We start from the raw sequence: 26,569 nt of genomic DNA on the forward strand, positions 1-26,569 counted from the left end.
AGTGAACACTGGCTGTCTGAAAACAACATTAGTGTGTTTTGTATTGATGGCTTTAACCTCATAACCTCCTTTTGTCGCCATGTTTATAAATGTGGAGGGGTAGCTATCTATGCTAAAGCTGATATTAATATTAAAAAACTGAAAATTAATAATTGTAGTGAAAAGACTTTTGAATGTGTTGCCTCATTGGTTAAAGTTAACCTCTCTGTTTTTGCTCTGATTGCTGTTTATCGTTCTCCGTGCAGTAATATCCAGGATTTTTTTAATGCTTTAATTGATGCTTTGCTGCATGCATGTGGTGTAAATGCAGATGGAATACTCTTGTTTGGTGATATGAATATTGATTTTTTGGTAGAATCCTCCATCAAAACTGATTTTGTGAATTTGTTATCCTCTTTTGGTTTATATGTAGCTAATTCACAGCCAACCAGAGTAACTACCAAATCAAGTACTTTGATTGACTATTTTATTACGAATGCCTCTTCATGTATCTCCTGTGATACCATATGTCCAGGTTTCTCAGATCACCTAGGTATTAATGTTTTGCTGAGGTATACCTCAACCTGTAATAAGCCTGCTCAATTCTTCCCCAGACGATTTTTCTCTGCTGATGCCATCCAGGAGTTTGCTTGTGAGTTATCAAGTGAGTCTTGGGAGGATGTATCACAGACTTCTGATGTTGATGCTAAATTTAAGGCCTTTTTAAATATATTCATGTCATATTTTGAAGCTTGTTTTCCCATTAGAAAAGTTAGAAAAAAACACCCTCACGGTGGATTCAAGCTCAATTCCCCTGAGCTGAAAGCCTTATCTGCTCATGTACGTGAACTTCATTACAGGAGTAAATTTGTTGACAACGCATTTCGCAGTGCATATCTTGATGCTCTAAAGCAACTCAAGTCCCGTGTTATTGGCGAGAAGAAGGCTGCCATTAATAACTTTCTAAGTAAATCAACTAACATTATTAGAGATACTTGGAAAGTAATTAAGGAGAATACTAACTCCCCTAACTGCCCTGGCAGCACTAGCATTGATTTTGGAGGTATATTGGAAGATAACCCTGAAAATATTGCTGATAATTTTAACCAGCAATTTTGTTATTTGCCTCTTTCCAATCGGTCTACTCGACCTATTTTGCAGTGGAGGACTTCTCCTCACTCTTTTTTTCTACATCCCACTGACCCTCATGAGGTTCAAAGAACCATCATCTCCCTGGGTAATTCCTCACCCGGGCCTGATGGCATTCCTCCTAGTATTATAATAGCTTCATCAAACTTAATTGCTCCTCCATTGACTGATATCATCAATCTCTCATTCAGCTCTGGTGTCTTTCCCTCTGCCCTAAAGCTGGCCAGGGTAATTCCAATTCCCAAGAAAGGCTGCCCTTCAGAGTCTATTAATTACAGACCTATTTCCATTCTATCAACATTTTCAAAGATCTTTGAAAAACTCTTCCATCATAGATTAATTAAGTACCTCCAGAGATTTAATTTAATTTCTGACTCTCAGCATGGTTTTAGAGCTGGCCGGTCCACTAATTCTGCTATTTTTGAGTTCCTAAATAATGTTATTCTTGGACTGAACAATAAACATCACATTTTAGGCATCTCTTTTGACTTCAAAAACGCTTTTAACAGTGTGGATCATGAAGTTCTCAAGTCCAAACTTCAGTGCTTGGGAATCACTAATAACTCTTATAATTGGATATCATCATTCCTTAGTGACAGATCGCAGTTTGTGAGTTACACTCATCAATCACTTGCAGGAGTGGTGGAAATTAAATCCAGTCCCTTGAAAGTACCGGTTGGAGTACCTCAAGGTTCTATCCTTGGTCCTCTACTGTTTCTCCTCTTCATTAATGATCTTCCTAAACACTTCTCATATTGCTCCACTGTTATGTATGCTGACGATACTTCTAATCTCTTATCCGCTAGTACTTTACCTCTCTTGGATCATTTGGCCTCGACTACAAAAGATGAGATGTTGCAGTGGTGCCACCTTAACAGAATGGTTCTGAATGAGGCTAAAACCACTTGTATTCTCTTTCGCAACAAGTTCTCTCATGAGATTCCTACTCTGCCTCCTCATTCGGATTTCACCACCTCGTCCACCGTGAAATTATTAGGTCTACAGCTTGATGACACTCTTGACTGGTCAACTCATGTTTTTGAAATTAATAAGAAACTTTCAGTAGGTATTTATATGATAAGGAAACTCTCTCCTCTTGTTTCTATATATGTTCTAAAAGCTGTGTACTTTGCCAAAGTACACTCACTATTGTCATATGGTATCATGTTTTGGGGTAACTCCCCTACTGCAGCTAAAGCCTTCTCTTTACAGAAACAAGCCATTAAGGCCATCTGTAAAGTTCCAATACGAACAAGTGGTCGGCCACTGTTTGTGTCCCTCAAGATCCTCACACTTCCATGTGTTTACATTCTCTCATGTGCCATGTTTGTGAAGTGCTATCCGTATTACTTCCGTGTTAACTCTGATTTTCACAGTCACAACACTAGATCAAAAAGTGACATTCACAGTTATCTGTATTCATTTAGACAATGCCAGAAGGGACCATATCACTCTATTGCTGCAATCTACAATAGGCTTCCCTCTGATATGAAATCCCTTTCCTCAAAAAAGGTTTTTAAGAATAGATTGAGAAACTTGCTATGTAACAAAGGTTATTATAGTGTCCAAGAATTTTTTAATGATATTTTATAAATGTTATTAGTGTTCAAGAATTTTTTTTTGATATTTTGTAAGCTGTGTTTTGTGATTCTTTTATGTCTCTCTGTATCTTGACGAAACCCATGGATAATTGTATCCCGACGGAGTTAATAAATATATTATTATTATTATTATATTATTATATTAATCAAAACCTTCTATCTGCTCATCGAAAAAGGCTTACAAAACCCAGTAAACATATTTCCTTCCAATTCTTTCAATGTAAACTTTGACAATTTTAGCAAAAGCCTTACCAATTATTGAGTGTACCCTTTAGCAAAAATGAATCATGGCCACAAAGGTAAAAAGAGGCATAAAACCACTATTACCACCCTAAGAAATTGCACTATGGTCCACACACAGGCTATAAAACAATTATAGGAATATTCTCAAGGAATGGTGCCACAGTTTTAAACATAAACTTCAAAAGAAGAGTAGGGGTCTTCACTGAATAACCTCTGCAATTTCTACATCCAATAACAAAGGCATTTTTGTGCCATGGATGGCAACAGTGACACTTACAAAAGCTATCTCATTGCAGTACTTCCTCAACCAAAATATGGCCCCCAAAACTGTTCATGGTATCAGTCAAGTTTTAATTGTTAACATTCCTCACCATATCCCACTTACCAAAGCAGCAAAAAATTCATTAATGAACAATGGACTCAAACACTTTCAATGAATCATATAAAGACATTTAACAAACCATTTTATACTCAACAGAAATAGGACGAAGATGAATGATGGAGACATAAAAAAAAACTCTCTACAGACTCACCCCACTTCATAAAAACATACTGACTTCATGATAACATACCAACACACACAAGCATTCCTAACAAACACGGGCCTAACACACAATGACAACACAATAAAGAAGAGGACGGTTAGCTTCTCCTGGAAGGTCCGGGCTTTGCAATTAACATTTGTTCCCTTTGCAATTGCTCCTCCTTCCTCTGCTCCCTCATCAGGGCCTCTTTCTGGCATACCTGCTGCAGCTTCAAAGCCCGCTTCTGTAAATTCCCAATGAAAAAAAATGTTTTATTTCAACCCTTTCACAGCAGACAGGGTTCATACCAAATTTCAAGTTTCAATTTCTCTCACTTTGTCCCGATTTCCAGTCCGAATTTTTTAATGTTCACTGACATTAGCACAAAAAATTACAAACTATTTTATACTTTAGTTCACACAATGGAGATATGATGAGGGTGAATCGCAGAGAAATAAAAACTAAAAAAAACCTCTTCATACAAACCATATATATCAGTGGCATAGCAGACATACATAATTAATAGGCATAAATAGGCAGACAGGCATAAAACCACTATTGCCACCCAAGAAATTGCACTATGGTCCACAAAGACTATAAAACAATTATAGGAATATGTATTCTCATGGAGCAAAGTACATACAGGCACTAGTATAAAAATGTCAAGCAGCAGTAGTAGTAGCACAGAAAGAAGTCAAGCAGTGCCAATTCAGCACTAACTGCCCAACGTGGTATGCAACAAAACACCCACCTCGCCGCTAACACACAGTGCTCCACATGTCAACGTCAATTTTAATCTCCTTACTGCACAAGATCATAATATAATTTCACTGACTTCCTTTACCTTTCCTGCCAACTCATTGTTCAGGAAAACACTTTCTCAGTAATGAAAATCATTGTTCCCATTTGCAATAAGTCTTTTTTAGTTTATTGATAAATCAAAGAACATGGACTTATCATAATCCTAAATTTCATTCCAGCATAACGAAACGGATCTCACCAAACTAAGCGTTAGTTCCTACATTAACAAACATCCATCAAGTTGAGTTGCAGCTTGGTATGGTTAAGTGAGGGTGAAGCTCACCCTAAACAAAAACATAGACATGTGAATTTCACACATCCAGGGTAGGTAGAAGATTTCCTTTCTTGGGCCACCTTGCATTTGGGTATTTGCGGTATTGATTACACCATAATCAATACACTAACAATGCACACATAAATCTCATCACGATCAACTGTTGATCTTCCATCACCCTCTGCCCCACGCCTATTGAGTTATAGCATGGGGTAGCACCTGGGCATCATATTTTAATACAAAGAGAACCTCACAAATACACTTTGAGGTAGTAGGGATCGTTAAAATATCATTTCATGCAATTTTTTAGTCAGGGCTGACTGCATTGAGCCTTGACAACAAATTATACGATGGTGTCACAAAAATGCACATGTTTTGTAAACAGGCAAATTTCCTTTCTTAAAAGCTTAATTATAGGATCATCAGAGTAAATACTCAGGAAAACAATTTCTGGATAGCTGGAAATAACCCATTAACTAGGAATAGCTCAAAGTAACATCAATCTCCGATATTCTATATTCTTACATAATAAAAAGGGGTAACTGTATTCCATATTAATCCTTCGTTCCACTATTTTTGACAACCAGTTCCTATTCGTAAAATCCTAATCTACCTCTCTTCAGTCTCAGATCACTTAAAATCTTATTCAGTTTAATACATACCTTTGGCACTAACTTACTACCTACCCTACCTACGAAAAGCAAAATCCAGGAAATACCATTTAATACCATGATAAATTAGCATAAAGGAATGAACACCCAAACATTTCTCGAATGGCAAAGAATGACGCAAGAAGAAGGCTGAGCGTATGAGCAAAGGGAAACATTATTATGGGGTAGGTTATGTGAAATCACACACCAGCAATAAAATACACTATCAATTATAGAAATTTGATTCACTCACACATCTCAAATGTAAGTATTTACCTTAACTTTAGCAGTTCTTTCATGGATGTGCGACATTTCCTTCTTGATTAGGATTAACTTGTTTTGGTAGAGTTTCAATTTTGTGAACTACATAAGGAAAACAAAATATTCAGTTAAACATCGGAAAAAAGTAAAAAGTGCATCCATGTATTCCAACAAACTATCCTTACCACATCTTGCACATTATACGTTTCTTGGCATGCTGTCAACCTGTTATTCTCTACAGCCAACTTCTCTATCAAGCTTACTTGTTTCTTTCTGCAACGAAAAGACTCACTCTGATTTTCTGGACAGCTGGAATTAACCCATTGATCAGAAATAGGAAAAGAAAAATATACTCAGCGACCATAGGCTTACGTTAATTCATCCAATTTGCTCTTCACTCTCGTTAAATCTGGCTGGTAGTGGGATAATAGTCCTACAGTTAATTTTTCTGTCGTGTGCTCCGAGGTGAAGGGGCATTCCGATGATTCGCTGCAAGTACGATATTTGTAATCAGTAATTTGTAATTGAAAATTAAAACAGACTTTGACAGTGGCTTTCCCATAAACTTACCTGTTTTGAACATCAGCACCACTCAAAGGCAAAGCATCCGTCATAGTAAAACCTGCAGTAGTTTCCAAAACTCACAAAAAAATGTATAAACATTTGGCTTTCAAGCAGAACGTTTTACATTTCACATCTAATTGAAGCCTACTACCATATCAAGCAATCACAACACAACATATAGTCCATGTTACGAAACAGATACAACTCTCAAAATGAAAACAACTAACAAAAGACCTACGATTTGGATCACATGGTTCAAAATTATTTGAAGACAGCGTATCAGAAGAAAACACGCAATCGGCGCTTTCGTTTATTCAAGTGTTGCTTGTTGTAGTGTTGCGCCCAGCGCCTGGCAGTACAGGTTGTCGGTATTCTGTGAAAATGGCGGCGGAAGTGAGGTGGCTAACGTTCCTCGTACTCGCTTTTCAAGCAATTCATTCAATTGTGGGTGATATTCCTCACAAAAGATTTGAATATAAGTACAGTTTCAAGCCACCTTACCTTGCCCAGAGAGATGCTACCGTTCCGTTCTGGGAGTATGGAGGAAGTGAGTTATTGGTGATGCTGGCCTGCACTGCCAGGTGGCAAAATCTGATCAAATGTCATAAACAGCTAAGGAACTAATTGTCTTATCTGGGTGCTTTGAGTGTTCTGATATACCGAGAGGAAATGTATCTCATTCATTTTACCGGTTGAATTCAACTTTGCTGATCAATATCTGTTTTGTGTCACAATGACCCCCCGGTGTCGCTGCCTTGGCTGTGTACGTATAGTTTAAATAATTTTGTGCCAAAATTAATTTGTACCCTCATTTTTGTGAACAGATGCCATCGCTAGTGAGGAGAATGTGAGAGTTGCACCGTCTTTAAGGAGTCAAAAAGGTAACTTAGGAATTGCGGTGTGTCAATGTGTCACAGCTGGTTTTGGAATCAAATGATTACAGCGTTTTCTTGAATTTTAGGTGGAATATGGACAAAGAGCACTACAAACTTCGATTGGTGGGAGGTTGAGCTTGTGTTCAGAGTCACCGGACGAGGGAGAATCGGTGCAGATGGCTTGGTAAGAAAATTCATATATTTGGCTAAACATTCAGCTCCTTAGTGGAGGTTTACCGTTTTAGTGGTAATTTTAATCCCCATTTACCCTTACTCATTTAATTTATTAAGAATTTTAAAATCTTCTCTTTTTCTCGACGAGATCAAGGAGAAGTATAACCGCTCATGATCTTTACTTAAAATTCTGCCCCCTGCTCTTTATTCTGTCAGTGTCTTCTGATAAATTAATGAGCGGGACAGTTTCTTTGTGCTTCCTTTTATTTACTCTTTGCTTATCAGTTCAGTTCTAATTTATGTTCTAAATCTCTTAACTGGGAAGAGAAGAATAAAATGGTAAATTATTCTCCAAAGGTGGTTAGATTTTTATGGGTTGAACTTTTGGATCATTTCTTCATGTTGAAAATGGTTGATTTAATTTCAAAAATGTTCATCAGTGGAACACAAGGTTGGAGTAGAACTGGGTATTCTTCATGTTGAGCATTTCAAATGTCACAAGCACTTTGAGTGGGGCCCAAAATTAGTGGGGATGGAGGAGCAAAGTCTTTCATCGAAATAAATTCTTTTTAACCAGCAAGAATGCAGTGGGTGGGGCTTTGACTAGTGAAAATAAATATTCTGTAAAATATGTGTAATTCGTTCATTTTTTAATGCATCAAGTTTCCAGAGGTACTAACTTGTAGCCCCTTGTAAGGAGTGCGTTGACTTCACATGCACATACAGGTGTCACGTTTTACACAGTTACACACAGACATGTGTCATATTTTACACAGTTACAGTATAGAGCTATCACATATTGATGAGAATAATTCACTTTTAGCTCTTAGTATCATTTGTCATAGTTTTATCTGTGTAGCTTTAGTTGTAATTTTTATACACAAGGATGAAGTTAGCTGTGAAAAAAATATTTGGCTTACAAGTTTGTTAACCAGTTACACCACCAAGCCATCTTCTCAGAACAAATCTCAGTATAGGTTTTACTGAATAAGGTGTTGCCATCACAGGTCTTCTCTGTGGCACACATGCGATGAAGGTCCTGCTTTCTAAGCCACGGTGAGTGAAAGAAACCCTATCCTGTCGCTATTAGGTGACAACAAATTTCAAAGCACTGCATGAAACAAGTGACTTTAATTCTTGTTTGGTTGAACCCATCCTGAAGTTTGCTCTGGGAAGATGGCTTGATGGTGTAACTGGCTAACCTCAAGTGACAAGAAAGATAAGCATTTTAGTCCTGGGAGAGATATTGGTAACATTTGGGAGAAGTATGAAGATGGTCTCAAATCGAATTTGTTAGTGGTTGCCATGAGATTTTTATTTTCAATTCATATACTTATCACCTTGCATGGTAGTTAATTTGCTGTAAGGTATTGTTTGTAGTTGTTTCACGTTTCCTAGGTTCCATAATATTTTCTTACGGGATTCTTATACTCTAGAGTAATTAACATGAAAATACTATACACCTGGTATTCTTGAAACCAGTGTTTTAGTAGCCTAATCTGTGAAATATCATACCTGTTGTACCATGTATTTGCCCGTGATAATTTTTGTTATTTCACCTTGTGAAAACAAAGTACATATTATAATACAGTTGTTATTGTAATGTTTAAATATTTTATAAATTATTCAATTTCCAATCTTTAAAACAGTTGCATATATTTTTCTTTTGTGTTTGTGGTATTTATTGATTCCTCACAGGTAAATTCTATTTCATCTTTTAGGCCTTTTGGTATACAGCTGATAAAGGTAACTACGACGGAAAAGTTTTTGGAAGTTCAGACAAATGGGTTGGCTTGGGAATATTCTTCGACTCTTTTGATAATGATAACAAGCACAATAATCCCCATATTAGTGCAATTTTAAATGACGGAACTAGGGAGTTTGATCATCAGAAGTAAGTGAAATGAGAATTATTTATTCTACTTCACAATATGATCGTCATAATTTCTACTGTGATGTTGACTCTGTCCTTGTCATATTGCAGTGATGGATCCACACAATTACTTGCTGGCTGTCTTAGAGACTTCCGAAACAAACCATTCCCTACAAGAGCCAAAATTGAGTACTATCACAATACCTTAATGGTGAGTATAATTGAGAACGAGCATAGTGTGGCCTTAAAGGGGTAGCACACGGCTGTGACTAAAATTGTCAGCATATGGACTAAGCAAGTTTATTGCCTTAAAAATGTACTTGTTAATTCTTTTTATTAGGTCCTTTTCCACAATGGGATGACTAACAATGAACAAGACTTTGAGGTCTGTTTCCGTTCTGAAAATGTCTTCCTACCAAAAAATGGGTTCTTCGGAGTGACAGCTGCAACAGGTGGATTGGCTGGTTAGTATTATCTTTTTTTTTTAATTTGCATTGCATAATCCTTCATCCATTTTACATTGAAAAATCGCATTATGTCCTAACTATTTCATGTAAAACCTCAGGATGTGGATGTGAAATTTTTTGGCATGAGATGTGTCGTTACAGTCTAGTTTGACAAATGTTTCATTAGTGTTTGAGCAATGTCTAAAAACACTTCTGTTCTAATTACCTTGAGTAGATCTTCTAATAAATCTTCAAAATTAGCATGCATGTACTGTATATTTTGCTTGCCTTAATTTCTTTTGAATATATGTTGACCATTGTTCTATGCTCTATATTTTCTTCCAGATGATCATGATGTTTTGAAGTTCTTGACGTACAGTTTGCATTCGAAAGAGGAAATGGCACAGTCACCTCCACAATCAGGGGAGGAAGATGAACAGCGGAAACTAACACAGGAGTACCAAGATTATCAAAAGAAGCTTGAGCTTCAGAAAGAAAAGTAAGTAGCCAAAGCATCTGTCTTAGTTTGATTAGTTGTAAATTTGTATAACTTAAATCTCAACCCAGCAGGAGCACACTATGGAGCTGCAAAAAGTTAGGTATGATCCCTCAGGTGGCTGGGCAAATATGACTATACTCGACGATTCGATCACAGTTTTCTGATTACTCTACTGTGGTGCACCCATTTCTTTGTCCAAAGTCATGAGAATGGCTAGTTTAGCTAAGCATCTTGCCTTATGCCTGGTCTACAATGAGATGTATATCCTAAGGGAGCTGAAATGCTATTCCACACTGGATGTAAACCACATAAATTGCTAAGTTCATTAGAATCAAGTTCATTTTTATGGATTATGGCTTATGTCTAGGCGATATTAGGGTAGGGCCCTGCCAAATGCCTCCCAACCATGCCAACTTTTACTTGGCTGATAGTGGAATTGGTTGTATGCACTCAAGCCTGGAGTTAGCTGACAATAACTGTGCCCTGCTGCTCAGTCACCTAAAGTCAGGACTGGAACTAGGAGTTTTGTCAAGGATAGGGTAGTTTCTTTCATCAAAGAAAACGAAATGCATTGATTGCAATTCCTTACCCATCATTAGTGTATTCATTATATACAAATTATTTGGTTTTAGAAATTCAGTTTAGACGAACGGCAGTGGTCAATTTTAACCTCATTTGAAAAAGGCTAGATTGACGTCCATGCGATTCCATTCCACGTGACGTCACAGGGACCTAGTTTCTACATGAGAGGATAGGAGTTTTACATCGTCTGAGATTACCAATGCATGCATGAGGCACAGAGCTCAGGGAAACATCTCTTAATAATCACCTATTAAAACTGTCTAAGGTCGGAAAGTTTCCTTCGTTTGATAAGGTAGTAATAATCCATATTTAAGCCAAGCACTACCTGCTAGCAGGGTACTCTGCTACCTGCTAGCAGCCTGCGTCGTATCAGCGCTCAAGCCTCGCCTCACGGTCACCTCACAGGGCGGCAGCGGGAACCAGAAATACGTCACACGGACTTTTCCCATCATTCCTACTTAGCCGTAGCATTTTCGCGGGCTTGAAAATTTTCGCTTTTCATATAATAGCGAAAAATAGATATCGTCATTTAAAAATCTAAAAGAGTGAACTACGTAATCCAGGAGTAATAATCTTTCGATTTAGGCAATAAAAAAATAATAGGAAACCACCCTATTGAATCGACTAGTCGTTTACTTCATGAATCTCATATTAATGACCTCCTATTGGAGGAAATTCTGACCCTTATGTTAGCATGCTCCAACCAAAACTATTTTGTGTTTAATGGTGGTTTTTATCACCCGGCGGAAAGTGGAAATGGGTTGTCCCCTTTCTCCGTTACCAGCTGAATTTTAATGGAAAATTTTGAGTACAAAGTTTTTAATTTCGGCAAATCAACTTTTAAGGAATGAAACATATTGGTATATATAGGTCGATGATATTATTTGCTGGTGGTTGGGTATCCTTGCCAATTGAACTGCATTTTGGGGGAGTGATTCAGGAATCATGTCATCCTCAGCGTGAATGATTCATCACAGTATTCAATGCTCTTTTTTCACGGCCACCAAGGATAAATCGTGGCCTCTGTAGTGAGCTATGTAAATGAAAATGGCAACTTCTTACTCACCTCTTGCGCATCCATTCCCAACACTAGTCGTGACTGTCCCTCCGCATCGCCATGTGAGTTTGAAAGAGATATGCACCAGCTCCAGATGAAGCTGTTAAAGAAGGAGCTGGAGTTTGAGGAAGAGAAGAAGAAAATGATTGATCAAGAAATGATTTTAAAGAGGAAGCTGCTCCTAAGGCAGATTGCGTGGGAGGAGGAACGTGCACAGCTTCAGGCGAAGATGCTACAGCTACAAGCACATTGGGAAAATGAAGTGGGAAAATTTAAGATGTAACTGCAGAAAGAGAAGCTGCGTCAAATTAAGCCTAGAGTAAATCAACCATAAACTGAGATGGGTGATCGGAACACCCATTCAGACTCTGGTCATGCCACTTTGAAACCATTTCAGGCCTTAAATGTAAATGAAATAAATACATGATCTATTGAAAACATTTGATCTTTTTCATAATATTATAAGGTAACCTTATTGACGTAATTAGCTAGCTGTTAATCTAAGAAACATAGTATCAAATCTTGTCTTGAAGCAATCAAATATTTTTTCTGACACATGTTAGGTGATGAATTGACACAATAGGTTCAGGTGAACATTTAGAAAAAATAATAAGGCTAAGTTGAAGTTATTTCCTTTTCAAAACTGTTCCTTCTCTAATGATAATTGGATTAAAAAATTCAATCCCAAATTCATTTAATTTACTTTTCATAACTTTTACTAAATTGTCAAACTGTGGAGTATCTGTGTATGAGTTTCAACTTCTGTCAATGTCTTCCACGATTTTTACAAAAAATGAATCAGAATGCACAAACAGCAGGATTATCATATTTTAATGCAAGGATACACTGCGGTTATAATTTCCTCAACAATTGCCTTCGTAAAATTAATTTTTAAAGTTTACTTCGATGGATAACATATTGTAAAATTAAGGAAATGTTGTCTATGATCTTAAATGTATTTCTATGTCCCAAATGCACAATTATTGCAACCAAATTGTATGCAGTTGAATACATCCCAAGGGAACCGGAGATATTGCTGTACAAGCATGTTTACTTTGCTACCAGTTAAGGTCAAACGGAAGAGGAGGGTAGTTGTGGAAGTGGAGGATGTCTAACCCAGGAATCCAGTTACCTAGGAGTAAATTATAGGACAACATTCCCCTTCAATGCAACTATGAATATACAAATTTATGAGGATAGGGGTCACTCGATGAACTGAGGACTTGCTGGTTAGGACTAAGAACCTGGGCCTACATTGTTATGTTCCATCAATGAAGTGCATTGTAAATAGTTTGAAAGAATACTTCAATGGATTAGTAGATCAACAAATTAAAGCGCAGTAGGTTCTGATACCTGAATTTATGATCCAACATGAGCTGCACAATTTTACAAATACTTAAACCAATTCCCAATAGCCGTGCTGTTCAGATGGAATACTCTTCGCTGATATCTATATTCATTCAATAGCCAGAAGACAGAACTTGTAAAACAGTATGAAATCTCTGAAGAAGCTCCAAATTGAGGCCTGTTATATTGGCGGAAAGTTCAGAGTCCTCGAGCTGTGTTGCCGTCATACACCTGCTTTGGCTGGTCAACTATTAAACTAAGCTCCCAAACTAAACTAAGGCTCCCGGATACCTCGACCATTTTTGAAACGTGGGTCCTTCCCTCTTCCACTGAAAAAGTCGCACATCTGGCTGGTGACCTAGTGGAAGGGGGAGAGGTGTTGGAGGGAGAGCATGTGGGGTGGGGGGCTGTGGTTACACATTCATTGCGGGCCAGATTTTTATGGAAGTCATCAGATTCGGCCAATAAAATAAGAAAGAAAAATAGAGATTTTCACGCCATAACTTCTGTTCAAATACTGCTATTTACAAACGGCCCACACGGTTCGAAAGAGGGAAGCTTGCTCAAGGCCATGCATACAATCAGAAGACTCGGAAGTGGATAATAGTCACGTACGGAGGCGGAGAAAGGCTCCCGGCCCAACCGGCAGAGCACGCCAATTGACGTGCTCCGTGCTGAATGTGTTGAATGACACAGTAAATACAATGTTGAGGCAAAAAAGATTGTTGTTCAAATTTTCCTTATTGCAAGACTAGAAGATGTAAATTCCATATTTGAGCGGCAGTGAAATTACGAGTCCAATTGATTGCAATACTTTTGGATGCAAGTGTACTATGTATCAATGACTTCTATTGTTCTTTCTTTCAGGTACAAGCAGGAGCACCCAGATGAAGTGCACAGAAAAGACAGCCAAGAATTTGATGAATGGTTTGAGACTGATCAGCAGAGAGAATTGAGCCAGATTTTTGCTGGCCAGAGTAAAATGTTTGACGTGATGAGGGATTTGAACAGGAAATTGGATGAAGTTGTAGGACGTCAGGAGAGGACTCTAAGCCTACTCTCTTCAGGGCAGGCAATGCAACCAGGTAATAATTTATCGACTTCTGTTGAGAATGGTCTATCATTTTAAACATTTTTTGATTGAATTTTATTGGAAGTTGCTTAAGCCATGTTGTAGAAAGCGACCCTTAAATGTGTTGGAACAATGGTCAAATTCCAATCCATGCATACCAATTTATTGCGTATATTTACAATGTACTAACTAAATAATGTCCTCGGCATGTACAAATGAACCAGAATACACCTACCTATTACCATTGCGCTCATACACGAATCCATGAACTGTTGTCCCAAACATATTTCTTAGGGCTGCATTGTACTGAATTATATGCCTCAAATTTATGGGTAAATAATGATCTACATATAACTGACCATCTTCATAGTTTTAAGCATTGCTTAGAGAATCATTTTGTTTCAAGTAATGGTGGAGGAATTAATTTGGCAACAGAATGATGAAATGTTTCGAAGAAGAGCTTCAATATAATTAACAGTCAGGGTTCCCACTCAACCGTGAAAACCTTAAAACTGTGAATTAGCCGTGAATTTCGTCTACCGTGAAAAAACCTGGAAATAGCCGTGAATTTCATCATAAAACCTAAAAATCTCTCAAACTTGATTGTAGAAAACGATAGACGGGTTTAAAAAAAAAAACGATATTGCTATCATGTTTCAAGGTCATTCACGTGCAGGCAATGTCCACACATTTACCTGCACACGTGCACTCGAAAGCGCAACTATTAATTGGTCCGTGTGCCATGACAGCACATTGACCTTAAGCCTGCGATTGGAAGACGTTAATCCTGGCAAAAAATCAGGCTCTTCTTCACTTCCCTGCCACCCTGCTCTCTCCGTTTTCCCACTCACATCCTTTTAGCCGGACATGAATTTTGCTAACGATAGGTGACGTCATGAGAGATAGCACTGTCATTGCTGCGTTTGCATTCAAGGCATTCGTTGCGTTTGTTACATTTTTAGTTTACGTGCGGCCGATGATTGTTACGCAATCAATATTTCTGCCTAAAATGCCCAATCTACAAACCGTGAATTTGATGATATTTAGACCGTGAAAACCTGAAAAAAAACGTGAATTTTATAATGTAGTTAGAGTGGCAACCCTGACAGTGCCCGGTGATACCTTGTGGAAATGTTTGATCTCCTTGAGAATAAACTATGAATGGTAAACATCCACACAATTGTATTTAATTTAAATACAAATTTAATTTGGTATTTAAATAAAATTGTGTGGATGTTTACCATTCATAGTTTATTCTCTTGAAGAGCTTCAATGTTGATGTAGTATATTACATTCAATGCATTATTGCATTAAAACCAAAATACTGAAAGAGGCTTTCCTTCCTTTCATGTTGAGTTACTATTTTAAATGATCAGTTGTGTGTGAGCGTAGAAAGTGTTTGAAATTCAAGCCAAACATCACGATTATGGTAGATAATTTTGGAAGCTCACAATCTAACCAATTGAACGCAGAAGTTGCAAAGCTGGTGAAAAGTTTTATGATTGAGGCCTTTTAAAATTAGTTTTGGGTGTATATTAAATTGAGAATTAAATGTGCATTGACATTTGAGTTTCAAAAATAAATTACCTCAAATGGTATGTTAATTTGATAAAAAATTGTTTTATGATCGAATTAAATGGCTGTGTTATTTTAGGAAGGCTGCTAAGCTATGCTATTAAGCCTTCTGCTGTGCTAGTATTGTTTTGGAAGCTTGAAAAAGCTTGTAATGAAAAATTGAAAAACATGATTTCACCTCCGAAATCTGAGGAAATTTGAATACCTCCTATACTCTGTTCATTTTGTCTTTGCGGGTGAGCTGCAGGGGCGCCGACTTATAAAAAATATTGGGGGGGCCCATATCGGAGGTCTTGCCCCGGGAAGAGGTTAAATTCAAAGTGTGTCGCAGCAACGAAATACTATCATGATTCACACCTCTTGATTCAGTTAACCTGCTTAGCCTTATAATTATTTGTTTTAACACATCGTTGAATTTATTTTAAAAGGTAACTATCGTGAAACATGGGAAATAAAAATTACCAATATATTTTTGTGATTTCACAAAGCATTATATAACTTAATTATTTTCTTGAATTATTGAGGGGGCTCCGCCCCCCCAAATGAATCTTTGAGGGGGCTCGGGCCCCCTCAGGCCCCATGGAGTCGGCGCCACTGGTGAGCTGGTGTGGCTGAAGCATGTGGAGATGAGGGGAGGGAAAGTTTCTGGACATGTGACTTTTCCTTGGCCAATCAGCAAACAGTAGGCGTGGCCTCAGTCAGTCACTCTCAGACCTCCGTCAAGTGAACGTCGTGAATCTGCTCGTGGAGCAGTGTTGCCAGACCTCACGCGTTCTCCTTTAACCCTTTCGCTGCTACAAGCGGGAATACCCGCAAAAAACATTATGGTTATTGCCTGCGACATGCGGGGATATTCCACGACTTTCAAAAAACTTTTCCTTTCAACACGACATGCGGGTAAATATCTACGTTTTCGAAAAACCCTCCCTTCGGTCGTAGGTGCTGTCATCTGCTCGAAATTCTAGCGGAACTACGTCCATTCGTGCGGCGACATTCAGCGACGTCAAATGAATGATTCAATTCATTTTTTTCTGGATAATAGGCAAAATAATGGAACCAATGAAAAATCTATTGAAGCAGCAAAAGGGTTAATGTCTTTAAGTATGTATGCCTTTCACCAGTGGTACCTCATTCAGCGTAGTAGCTGACAATGTCATTTGCTTCCTCAATACCTTCCAAATGAGTAGGGATATTGTCTCGTCGCTGGGGCCAAAATATCTGTGGCTACCCATGACTCATGCGTTTTCAGTAGTACGGCCCAGAACGTGAAGTTGTGGGTCGCACATTTTAAATGTGTGGGTTCTTGCCCTTGGTCCCAGGAAGTGAATAATCACACTCAACTATTGAATAGTTTTTCACCTGAAGTTTATTTCCATGTAAAATCCTAATTGCCAAATCAGTTCAGTGAAAATTCATAAAGTAATGATGAACTTGTGCATCTAGAATAGCCAAAATTTAGGATATTACCAATGTCTTGGGAAGGAGAGGAGCAGCCAGTGATGGCACGGGTGGATAGCGAGGCACTTAGGTCGCACGGGCCGCACTTCGATTCCTGCTGACGGTTACATTGTGACTGACTTCTGACTAAGGACAAGTGACCTGGGACTAAATATGAGTAACTGAGTCAAGTAAGTGAGTGACACTAACATCTCCACCGTACCATTATATAGGGAAGGCGAAACAAGGGTGTTTTCGGCAAAGAGGTATAGTAAAAGAAAGGTTTAGTCGTTTTCAAAAGTGGAAGGTACAAATCCTGAGGCATAGTTTGACCAAGCAGGCTATTCCGAGACGACACACAACAACACATTTATGCATATTTTTTAGAAATGGAAATCTTCCATTACCGTGTCACTACACGTTTTCAGAGACAAACTAGGGTGGCTATATATCTTTGGCAACATTAGTTCACTCCTCCTCTCTCTCTCGGTATTACTCCTCTCTCAAAAGCTCACCCGCAAACATAAAGCGAATAGATTATAGGTTTGAGAGGAAACATCACAAATGACAATGAAAATAAACAATTTTTTGTCACTTTCAAATGCAGTCTTCATGTAACTATTTTGTGTTTTTCCTAATTAAAAAAAAAATTTGATGTGCTCGATCCCTCTTCTTCAGACCAATGAAATCTAAAATTACTCCAATACAAGTACATATCCGTTTCCAAGTACTAAATTGTTAGGAAAAGCCCATTGTGATATATTAGCACATTGGAAAATTATGAATGTTTCCTGGAAAATCCCTGAAGCTTCAACTGATAGTTGAGTGGCTGTCTAATTTCCCTCGTCATTTGCCGGCTTCGGTAGCAGCGGGGTAACGTCCTCGCCTGCCAAATAAGAGGTCGTGGGTTCGAGCCCCACCTGGGTAGGTTTACCCTGTCCATTGAATGGTTGTTTGTGTACGGTGTACATTTACTTGTTAAGTTTGTTGAATTTTGTTAAGTTTGTTGTGCCTACTTGTAACAATTTTAATAATAATAATAATAATACCCTGTTGTTAAATGGCCAATATGAGCTGTATTCAGTGGTTTGGGAACAAAATAAAATAAATAAAAATAAATCATTTGTAGCTTGACCTATTGTTATATTTACTTTAAGTTCAAGGAGGACACCCGCCACCTCCTGGGGGACAAATACCAATGGTTGACACCATAAGACGCCATGAAGTGGATGCTGTCCTTGCCAATCAGCGAGAAATGGTTGCCACCATCAGAGAAGTGAAGTAAGAAATTTTTCAAATTCTATTTTAAGTCCCCTGGCATATGAAAAATCCTGGATATATACTACAAATGTAACTTCTATCCAGCATAATAGAGGAATTTCTTTGAAATACAAACAGCCTATAATATAAAATTGAAACATTCAATGGCGATTTGTGCTAAAGAAATATTTTGAAACTTCAAATTTCTTTATTCTGAGGCTATAGTCAACTGTTCTTTATTGTTGGATAAATTGGTTTTTATGAAATTCGAATATCGACTATCTGTGGTGTTTTGAAAATTACTGTATTCATTGATGTATTGATTATTTAGCTTTGCCAGTAAAACATTTCATTTATATACTTCCAAAGTACTGTACAAATACTGCTGGCCTCGTTGGCGCCGGGGTAAAGTCCCCAACTGCTAACCCAGAGGTCGCAGGTTCGAATCCAGCCTGGGTGGATTGACCACCATCCAGGGCATGGATGTATGTGATTGTCAAACAAGTTCATTGTAAGAGAGGACTATCTAGTCCTAAATTCGCTTGTGAAATAAAGGCGACATTATTATTATTATTATTACAAATAAGTAAATTTGGTGCATCTACTGATGGGTTATTCTAATGAGTCTTTCTTTATTTGAAAGCAAAGTAAGCAGGGAAATTCAATAATCGTGGAATTTTAAATTATTTGAGTTTAATTATGTCCTCAGGAATTTAATCTAATAGCATTTTTTTTGTATTACGATATCTTTCAGGGCTTTTGTGGGTGAGGTGCATCAGAGAACTGCCTCTATATTGCAAAATCAGGGGAAACCCGTGGCTCACGTGCAACCAGTTGGGGCTGGTGGGTCGTTTGACTTCCAGCAGCTCTCCAATGAATTCAGGGACAGCTTGAATTCATTGAAGAGGGATATGAGTGTGGTAGCCAATGCTCAGAAAGGCGGATGCCCGACTCAACAGCCCTGCCTCAGCACAACAGTCTTCCTTATTTTCTTAGGCATCCAGCTCGTAATTCTCATTGGATACTACATGTACAGGTAAATTTTTTTCCCACCTTTGTCATTACGGACTTATCAATTTTTTTTTTACTATGACAGAACTCCCAGCTGTCAGGATTTTTTCTGGCATGAAAAATGCATAATCTTTAGAAAAGTAAAAAGTCAGCCTTTTTCATTATTAGTGAAACAGGCTATATAGGCATGGTTGAATGGTACATTAACCTGTCCCAGTTAATGTCTAAATGCATGAATGAACAGGAAAATGCCCCTGTAACCATCCTCTTTGTATAGAACCTGTTCTAATTTGGTTCATGAATTCACTCATTAACTTTTACGTGTTAATGTACCGTGTGACCAGGCCTAATGAAAGAGTAAGTCATTTGCTGTGACTATTTGGGAATGAAGAGACTTTGTGATTTTCATAGTTATTACAGAATGACTGGTTTTGACTGGCGACATCTTCAGGTGAAAAACAGAGAGAAGACAAATTTATTCATATATACTCTGGGAAGTTGCTATGGGAGCGGGGGCTTAAGGAGGTGAGGTTGGTAGATAAGGGAATGGATCAAAGTATGTATTGTAACTAGGAGAAAGGGTGGGGGGGTTAATCACTCGGGTTTAGTGATGGAAAAATGTCCCTAAAAATCAATATTTAATCAAAATGAAAAGCTCGACTTTTCAACAAAAATGGAAATTCAACCCGAAAGATGGATTAATCTAAAAAATCTTTTTTATACAACTTGTATCAAAATATGATTATTATACTCTTGAAAAGCACTCAAAATACACATTTGATATGTAGGTGGATGACGTTACAATAGGCCGGTAGTGACACTGCTCACATCACACGAAATGGCCAAGATCAAAGTAAAAAAATCGAGTTTGGCTCGAAACTCAAAGATCAAGGCTCAATCTCACAAATTTCTGTGGCATCCATTCTCCTTCCTTTCCTGGTAAAATTCGGGATTTCTGGCTCAAAGTTACTTTGGTGTTCCATCTCTGAAAGGGGTTGGACAAAGGTTTACCAATCGTCCTGATTCTTGACACTAGCGATGTCTCTTCATTGCTTTTATGGCACCCTTCCACCGTGTCATAGCTTCCAATTTCGATTCAATGTGAGTATTTGAGTGGTGGCATTTGATGTAGGTATCAAGAACATTTGTGAGCACTTTGTAGGGCCAACATTGCTTTAGGTATTGTGTATTGATTAAATTTTATACAGGTATTTCGTTTTGGGCAATGTAAATAGATAGTAAAAATTTTGGAATTTTTTTCTCGCATATTCCTGTTCTTTTTCTGTCAGACTTTTACTCAGCTTATAATGAGTCAATATTTTGAAATGAAAATGACTAACTTCCTCTTTTCTTCAGTTTTTGAATATTTGATGATCAACAATATCTTATGGATATGTAACCTTGGTAACACGCTTTAAGAAAAAGTTTTTCCTTTGACTTCATCATGGCCCATAGGACAAAGAGAGAGATTATACCGATGAGGTGTGGAAGCAACTTCATTTCCAAGAGGATGCAACCGACTGAATTATTTTTGGGCCTCGTCAATTTTTCTATTAGCGGACTCAATTTTGTGCAGTTATATTTTATCCCCATATCTGGGATCCCTTTTTATGCAAATGAATATCATAGTGTAAAAAGATGGAAATGTAAAATGAATCATGAATGCGAAATATTTATGAATTTGTGTTTGCCTTTTAAATTAATAATAAGATGAACAGCAATGGTGCTGCGGCTACAACATTGCATACCTTGTGGGGCAAGAATACATACATTTATTTCAAGCAAAATCTGTATTCTTGTCCCCTTTATCATGTTCAGTGTTTAGTTTTTGGTGGTATTTTCTCAAAATGGTTTTGAACATCATTATGAATTGCTTAATGGGGGATGGTACGGTTTTATCGATTCCGCATTTTTCCACCGATCTTCGCCAAATTTAGGATTTATGACTTATTTAACATTATAAACAATCTTAGGCATGGAAAAAAGCTGTAGCATAATTATTTAATTGTGATAAATATGGTACATATCTTGATTAGGAAGTGGTTACTTTTACGAGGAGGCAGCCATCTTGTTTGAGGAAAGACGATCGAAAACAAATTATAGTAGTAGGTAGTGGCAGGGAATGAGAGGGAAATTTGGATATTTTAATCAGTGTTGAACAAGGTAACGGGCCTGTGGAGTGAAACAGGGGGGCTGGGGTGGGACGGAACTCAGGCGGGGATGAGCAATTATGAGGGGAAATCTTCCGGTGCAGGCCACTCCTACGAAAAGTCATTCTGGAAACCATTGATGAAACGATTGATAAATCACTTTCTGGGCACATGTACGGGCTGGTCAACTAGAAAAAAATATCCTTCGAGCTGGTCCAGTTGGTAAAGTGGGTAAATCACTTTCTGGGCACATGTACGGGCTGGTCAACTAGAAAAAAATATCCTTCGAGCTGGTCCAGTTGATAAAGTGGGTAAATCACTTTCCGGGCACATGTAAGAGTGGGTCAACTAGAAAAAAATATCCTTCGAGCTGGTCCAGTTGGTAGGGTGGGAGGTAGAAGTGGGTAAAATGTGCTTACCTTTCAGTGTTTACATTACTTTGATTTTCTTCTATTTAACGAGTAATTTTATATTGCTGAACTCCATCGTTTTAAGTTCAATCAAAGTTTGAACAGCCTCGCCGATCGTCTTTTGTCAAACAAGATGGCTGCCTCCTCGTAAAAGTAACCACTTCCTAATCAAGATATGTACCATATTTATAACAATTAAATAATTATGCTACAGCTTTTTTCCATGCCTAAGATTGTTTATAATGTTAAATAAGTCATAAATCCTAAATTTGGCAAAGATCGGTGGAAAAATGCGGAATCGATAAAACCGTACCGTAGCTGCTTAATGTCCTAGTACTTTATTGTATAAATCAAGAAACCATCATTGAATTGATATTGAGTCGAGTAGTTTCCTTACTGTATTTGTATCTTTTCGGGATTTAACACTTTTTTGGCTAATAGAATGAATTACTTTCTCTCGGGTTTGTGTGTGGGCATGAAAAATTAAGGCAGCGGACGTCTCGGGTTCTGTCTCGTTACCTATTCTCAAGGCTACTGAGAATGAGTAAAGAGTAGCCTTGAGAATGGGTAACAAGAAGGAACCGGAAACGTCGGCCGCCTTAATTTTTCTTACCCACACCCAAACTCGAGAGTAGTTAATTCAATCTTTTCGGGATATTTCTTCTCAATTCCTTTGTGTATTCATGTTATTTTACATCCAGAGATGAGTTCTTTCGTGATTCACAGTTTGAGCTTACGAAACATGGATGAATTGTACACAAATAAAATGACTAAATCACTGTGCACTCCAAAGTTGCACAGTAATTTTCCCAATTATTCATAATCAATCCAATTCCACACTTATTTTCCCGTTAATTTCATCAGGTTTAATTCTAATTTTGTCTATAAATGCTACCTTTGATGCGTGGGTACTGGAGTCTCACATAAAGTGCTCTTTGACGATAATTCAATGTCAATTTTCTCTATAAACTCTCCTCAATATACCGTATTTCTTCGAATATAGTCTCCCTCTGAATATATTCCCCCCTTCATTTTGAGGCTTCAGCTTCAGGTAAATTTTAAGAAATGCATTTGAATATGGTGCTACCTTTACTTTTACCACAGGCATTTTTGGAAAAAAGGGGGGACTATAATCAGATGAATATGGTACATAGGCTTGAGTTAATCTCATTAACCAACTTTTCTCTTACAGAGACAGCAAGGAAGCACAAGCCAAGAAATTCTTCTGATTTGGATAATGTAGTTGAAATGATGACTGGAGGTAATTTTTTACAAGGCATTTGAAGACTGCAAAAAATTCCACTTATCATGTGTTGGAAACGTGTTGAATCATTGGTGATCAGGGCCTTGACTCACAGAATTCTCACTCTCGAAAGGCAACTGTGACAATTTTGACTCATTGCGCTGGTGATCACCATAAGGCATCTCGAGTTTCTCATTTTTGAGGTCTCGAATTGTTTCTGGAAAGTGGTCACTCTTTGCCGGAGGTTGTGAGATCGGGCATCATTGGAGATTTGTGCGTAATATTTTGAACGACCTGAATAATTTAAGTATGCTGGATTCACAGCATTTTGTCGTCCGCATGACAATTAGCCGTGAAGGACAGATCGGTGGGTTTTGGTGTTAAAAAAATGTGTGATGTTGTCCATCTATGTAAAACTTGTTGGAAAAAAACTGAATATAGTGCATGACTTCATTTTGTTATTGTGGGTGTACCCATTGTTTTATGTGTTCAAAGTTTAACGAAGGGAAATCATTTTTTCAAGATAAAATATTTTTTGCTGTCATGGATGGTGAATTTTCTTCAGTAGTTTTTTTTATTTTATCTACAATCGAATATTGCTTCTTGTTTATGTGAATTGTCTGTATGTGCAAACCAAGAATATTTTTCTGTTGATCTTGGCCTTCCCTGCCTTATGTACTTAGTTCCCCTATTTTTCCCTCTGGTAAATTATTTGCCAACTTCTTTATGAATTGCTCTTCAAAAAGTGATTGATTGTCAATTGTTCACTGTTCATTATTTTAAGTGGAATGATGGAAGTCCAGGAATGATTTGTAAAATCTATTTGTTATCAGTAAACATTCCGAAAAAATCAATTATGGATTAGTTAATTAAATGACCTTGTTTTCTTATGTTTTCCTGGCATGCTTTAAACTTTATTTGTGGCTTCTTTCATAATTGGTTGTGAAATTGTAATGTACGTAAGCTCCAATTTTATGTTAATGTTAAATTTATGTCTTCCTCATTAGAAATATCCTTTATCTGTGCTATGCCTAACTTAGCATCGCTCATTGTGTCAAGTACCATGTTCCAGTGCACATTTTTTCTATGATACATGAAGAATATGATACAATCACTTGTGCTTAATTTCATCTATGTTTTCTGTGGTATAAGTTATTGTTGGATGAAATAATTTCTTTCATCGAATTAGAGGTTGTGAATGCAAGGGATGGCTTAGGAAAGGTTTTTTCCCCAACATCCTAAACCTAACAGTGGAGTGAGTTAGATAGAGTATCTGTATTGTTGCACATGTTTGAGAATACCTATTTTAATAAAATCTTTCGAAGTAGGATTGTGTGGATGAAGCAGTCAAATTTTGCTTAAACATTAATGTGCATCCATTTTTCCCTTGCACACCTAAAATACTCAGTTATTGAAAAAAGCTTTACATTTCCTCTATGAAACTTGTTGAAATCCTTCCTTGTGAATTTGTTGAAGCTAATATCCACGTGTAACAAGTTTGGTGTGGGTGGCTGGAAGCCACGTGGAAATTTTAACTAAAACCAAAGCACGTAGCATCATGGCAATAAAACTAAGTTTAAGATTACAGCTGTAAATGAAAGTTTTATGGCAATCATGGATTTAATGAAGGATTCTACTGAAATTTTATTGATAGGCATTAGGAACATTTTTTCACTGAAATTTTTTGGATAAGCCTGGACACTCCTGAAAATATTTTGGTATAGCCTGACCCTAATTCCTTAAGCCATCCCTGGCTAGTTCTCTGTTGTTATGAGTTCACATTTGTCTTTAATGGGTGTTCAAAGTACAAGGGCAAATATTGTTACAGTACCAGAGGAATGTTGAGGAACTTCTGTTTTGTGAACAAAGATGATGATTGTTGCCTCTTTTGATAGGATACAGCATTTATCAATTCAATACCTCTCTTTGAGTGGCTCAAGAGTCTCTTATGGTAACTGTCTAACTTTTGAAAAAAATAGCACGTATAAAGTTCTATGATGTAATATGGTCGCATGATATCCTTCCTACATTTTAAATGTTTTTCATAGACACAGGAGAATGATATGGGAAAATGTGCAACTGGATATGGCTTGTGTTGGGCTAAAGGAAGCCATGTGTTTGACGTTTAAACTGGAATATTTGTTAATATAATGCAGCTGTGAAGTTTATGTGAGGAAGGGTCCCTTGATAGATGATGTGTTTTATGTACTCAGATTTTGCATGATAACTGTTGCACTGAAGTTCAATGTTAAATATATTTTATTTTGGGACATAAGTTAATTTACATTTATAAGACATTTCATTCTTGATTTTGTTTGATAGAGGTTTTCTAAGTGTACCATTACAACTCAAACTTTAATTATGTTGAGGCTTTGAGTGGAAAAAAGTTAAAACTATTATTTTTAATTGGATCACCCCTTCCTCTCTATTTTGCATTAATTGTTGAAGTATGTCGTATGCTGCAGATATATGTATAATATTTTTCAAGCTTGGCTAAATTTGGAAATGATCGCACAAATTTGTCACAAAATGTGACTATATTTTGTAATTTTCTCTAAATTAGTTAGGGTGACTTAATTATTGAATAGAGGTGACAAATTCCACCAATGGATGATTTTGCCTGGGTTCCATATGAAGATATTGCTTACCCTGAATTCTCTGCTGGTCCAGAATTTTGTTTTTTTCTTGTTGAGAGGAGTATGGAAATTCAGGTGTGATGTTATTTATTAAGTGTAGAAAACTCATTGTCCAAGGAAATCAGTATGTCATTTTCCATGATAATGCTGTCTGTCATGTGGATAGGTAAATTTTAAGTGAGAGTAAAAACAAGGGTAAAATATATTGGTATATTTCGGTTCATACAATAAATCATGTAAATTGTGACACAATGAAGAGACATATCAATGTTATTTCCTTGATCAGTTATTTTTAGGGACTTTTGATTATTTCCTCAGATTATACAACCTTATTTCATCATCCTCATCACCCTAGGTCAATAACCCTGAAATTGGTTTGGTGCAGCTCTTCTCTCAATTCTCCTTTACATATCTCCAACTAATATTTTCATGTTAACATATTTCTTTCTGTTTTCATCCTTAGTAATTTTGTCTGTATATTTCTTAGCTGTTCTTTCATTCACCTAGTTCTTATATGATTGTCTTCATTTAATCATCATGTGTTATGATGCAGCCGATTCACGTAATTTGTGTGAGGCCAAACGGTTATGGCATGTGCTCTTGCAAGAAGTGGTTTTCATTTTTAAATTGGAAATTGATCACTATAAGCAATAAGAAAAATTTACATTCTAGCACACACCAACCCTTACTAAATTAATCATCAAATCTCCGCGTTCGAAATGACAGCGATTAAGTAACCCCATTATGAATATAAAAAACTTCTTGCATGCTTGCTGCGAGTAAAATTAATGAAATACTTGTTACCTTATGATCAAAATGAAGACTACAAAATATAATGTTGTGACGAAACCCTGAACCCAGGCCCCCTGCATTGGA

General features: G+C 37.2%; 2 protein-coding genes across 2 annotated transcripts; one reads left to right on the forward strand and one right to left on the reverse strand.

Moving 5' to 3' along the window:
- Positions 1-3,129: 3,129 nt before the first annotated feature.
- On the reverse strand, positions 3,130-6,292 carry LOC124169029 (biogenesis of lysosome-related organelles complex 1 subunit 6-like). The gene is made up of 5 exons (XM_046547493.1): positions 6,053-6,292; positions 5,855-5,971; positions 5,668-5,755; positions 5,498-5,584; positions 3,130-3,740 (listed from the first exon to the last, which is right to left on the reverse strand). The coding sequence occupies exons 1-5, from the start codon at positions 6,094-6,096 to the stop codon at positions 3,615-3,617; spliced, it is 462 nt and encodes a 153-aa protein (XP_046403449.1). The 5' UTR covers positions 6,097-6,292; the 3' UTR covers positions 3,130-3,614.
- An 84-nt stretch (positions 6,293-6,376) lies between these two features.
- Positions 6,377-25,966, forward strand: LOC124169025 (protein ERGIC-53). The gene is made up of 11 exons (XM_046547490.1): positions 6,377-6,593; positions 6,871-6,927; positions 7,008-7,105; positions 8,817-8,989; positions 9,080-9,179; positions 9,309-9,432; positions 9,760-9,913; positions 13,767-13,984; positions 18,141-18,264; positions 18,998-19,279; positions 23,007-25,966. Exons 1-11 carry the CDS (start codon positions 6,428-6,430, stop codon positions 23,041-23,043), a joined length of 1,533 nt encoding a protein of 510 aa, XP_046403446.1. The 5' UTR covers positions 6,377-6,427; the 3' UTR covers positions 23,044-25,966.
- Positions 25,967-26,569: the final 603 nt, after the last annotated feature.

This window comes from Ischnura elegans, chromosome 12 (genome assembly GCF_921293095.1).
Source record: "Ischnura elegans chromosome 12, ioIscEleg1.1, whole genome shotgun sequence".
Taxonomy (NCBI): domain Eukaryota; kingdom Metazoa; phylum Arthropoda; class Insecta; order Odonata; family Coenagrionidae; genus Ischnura; species Ischnura elegans.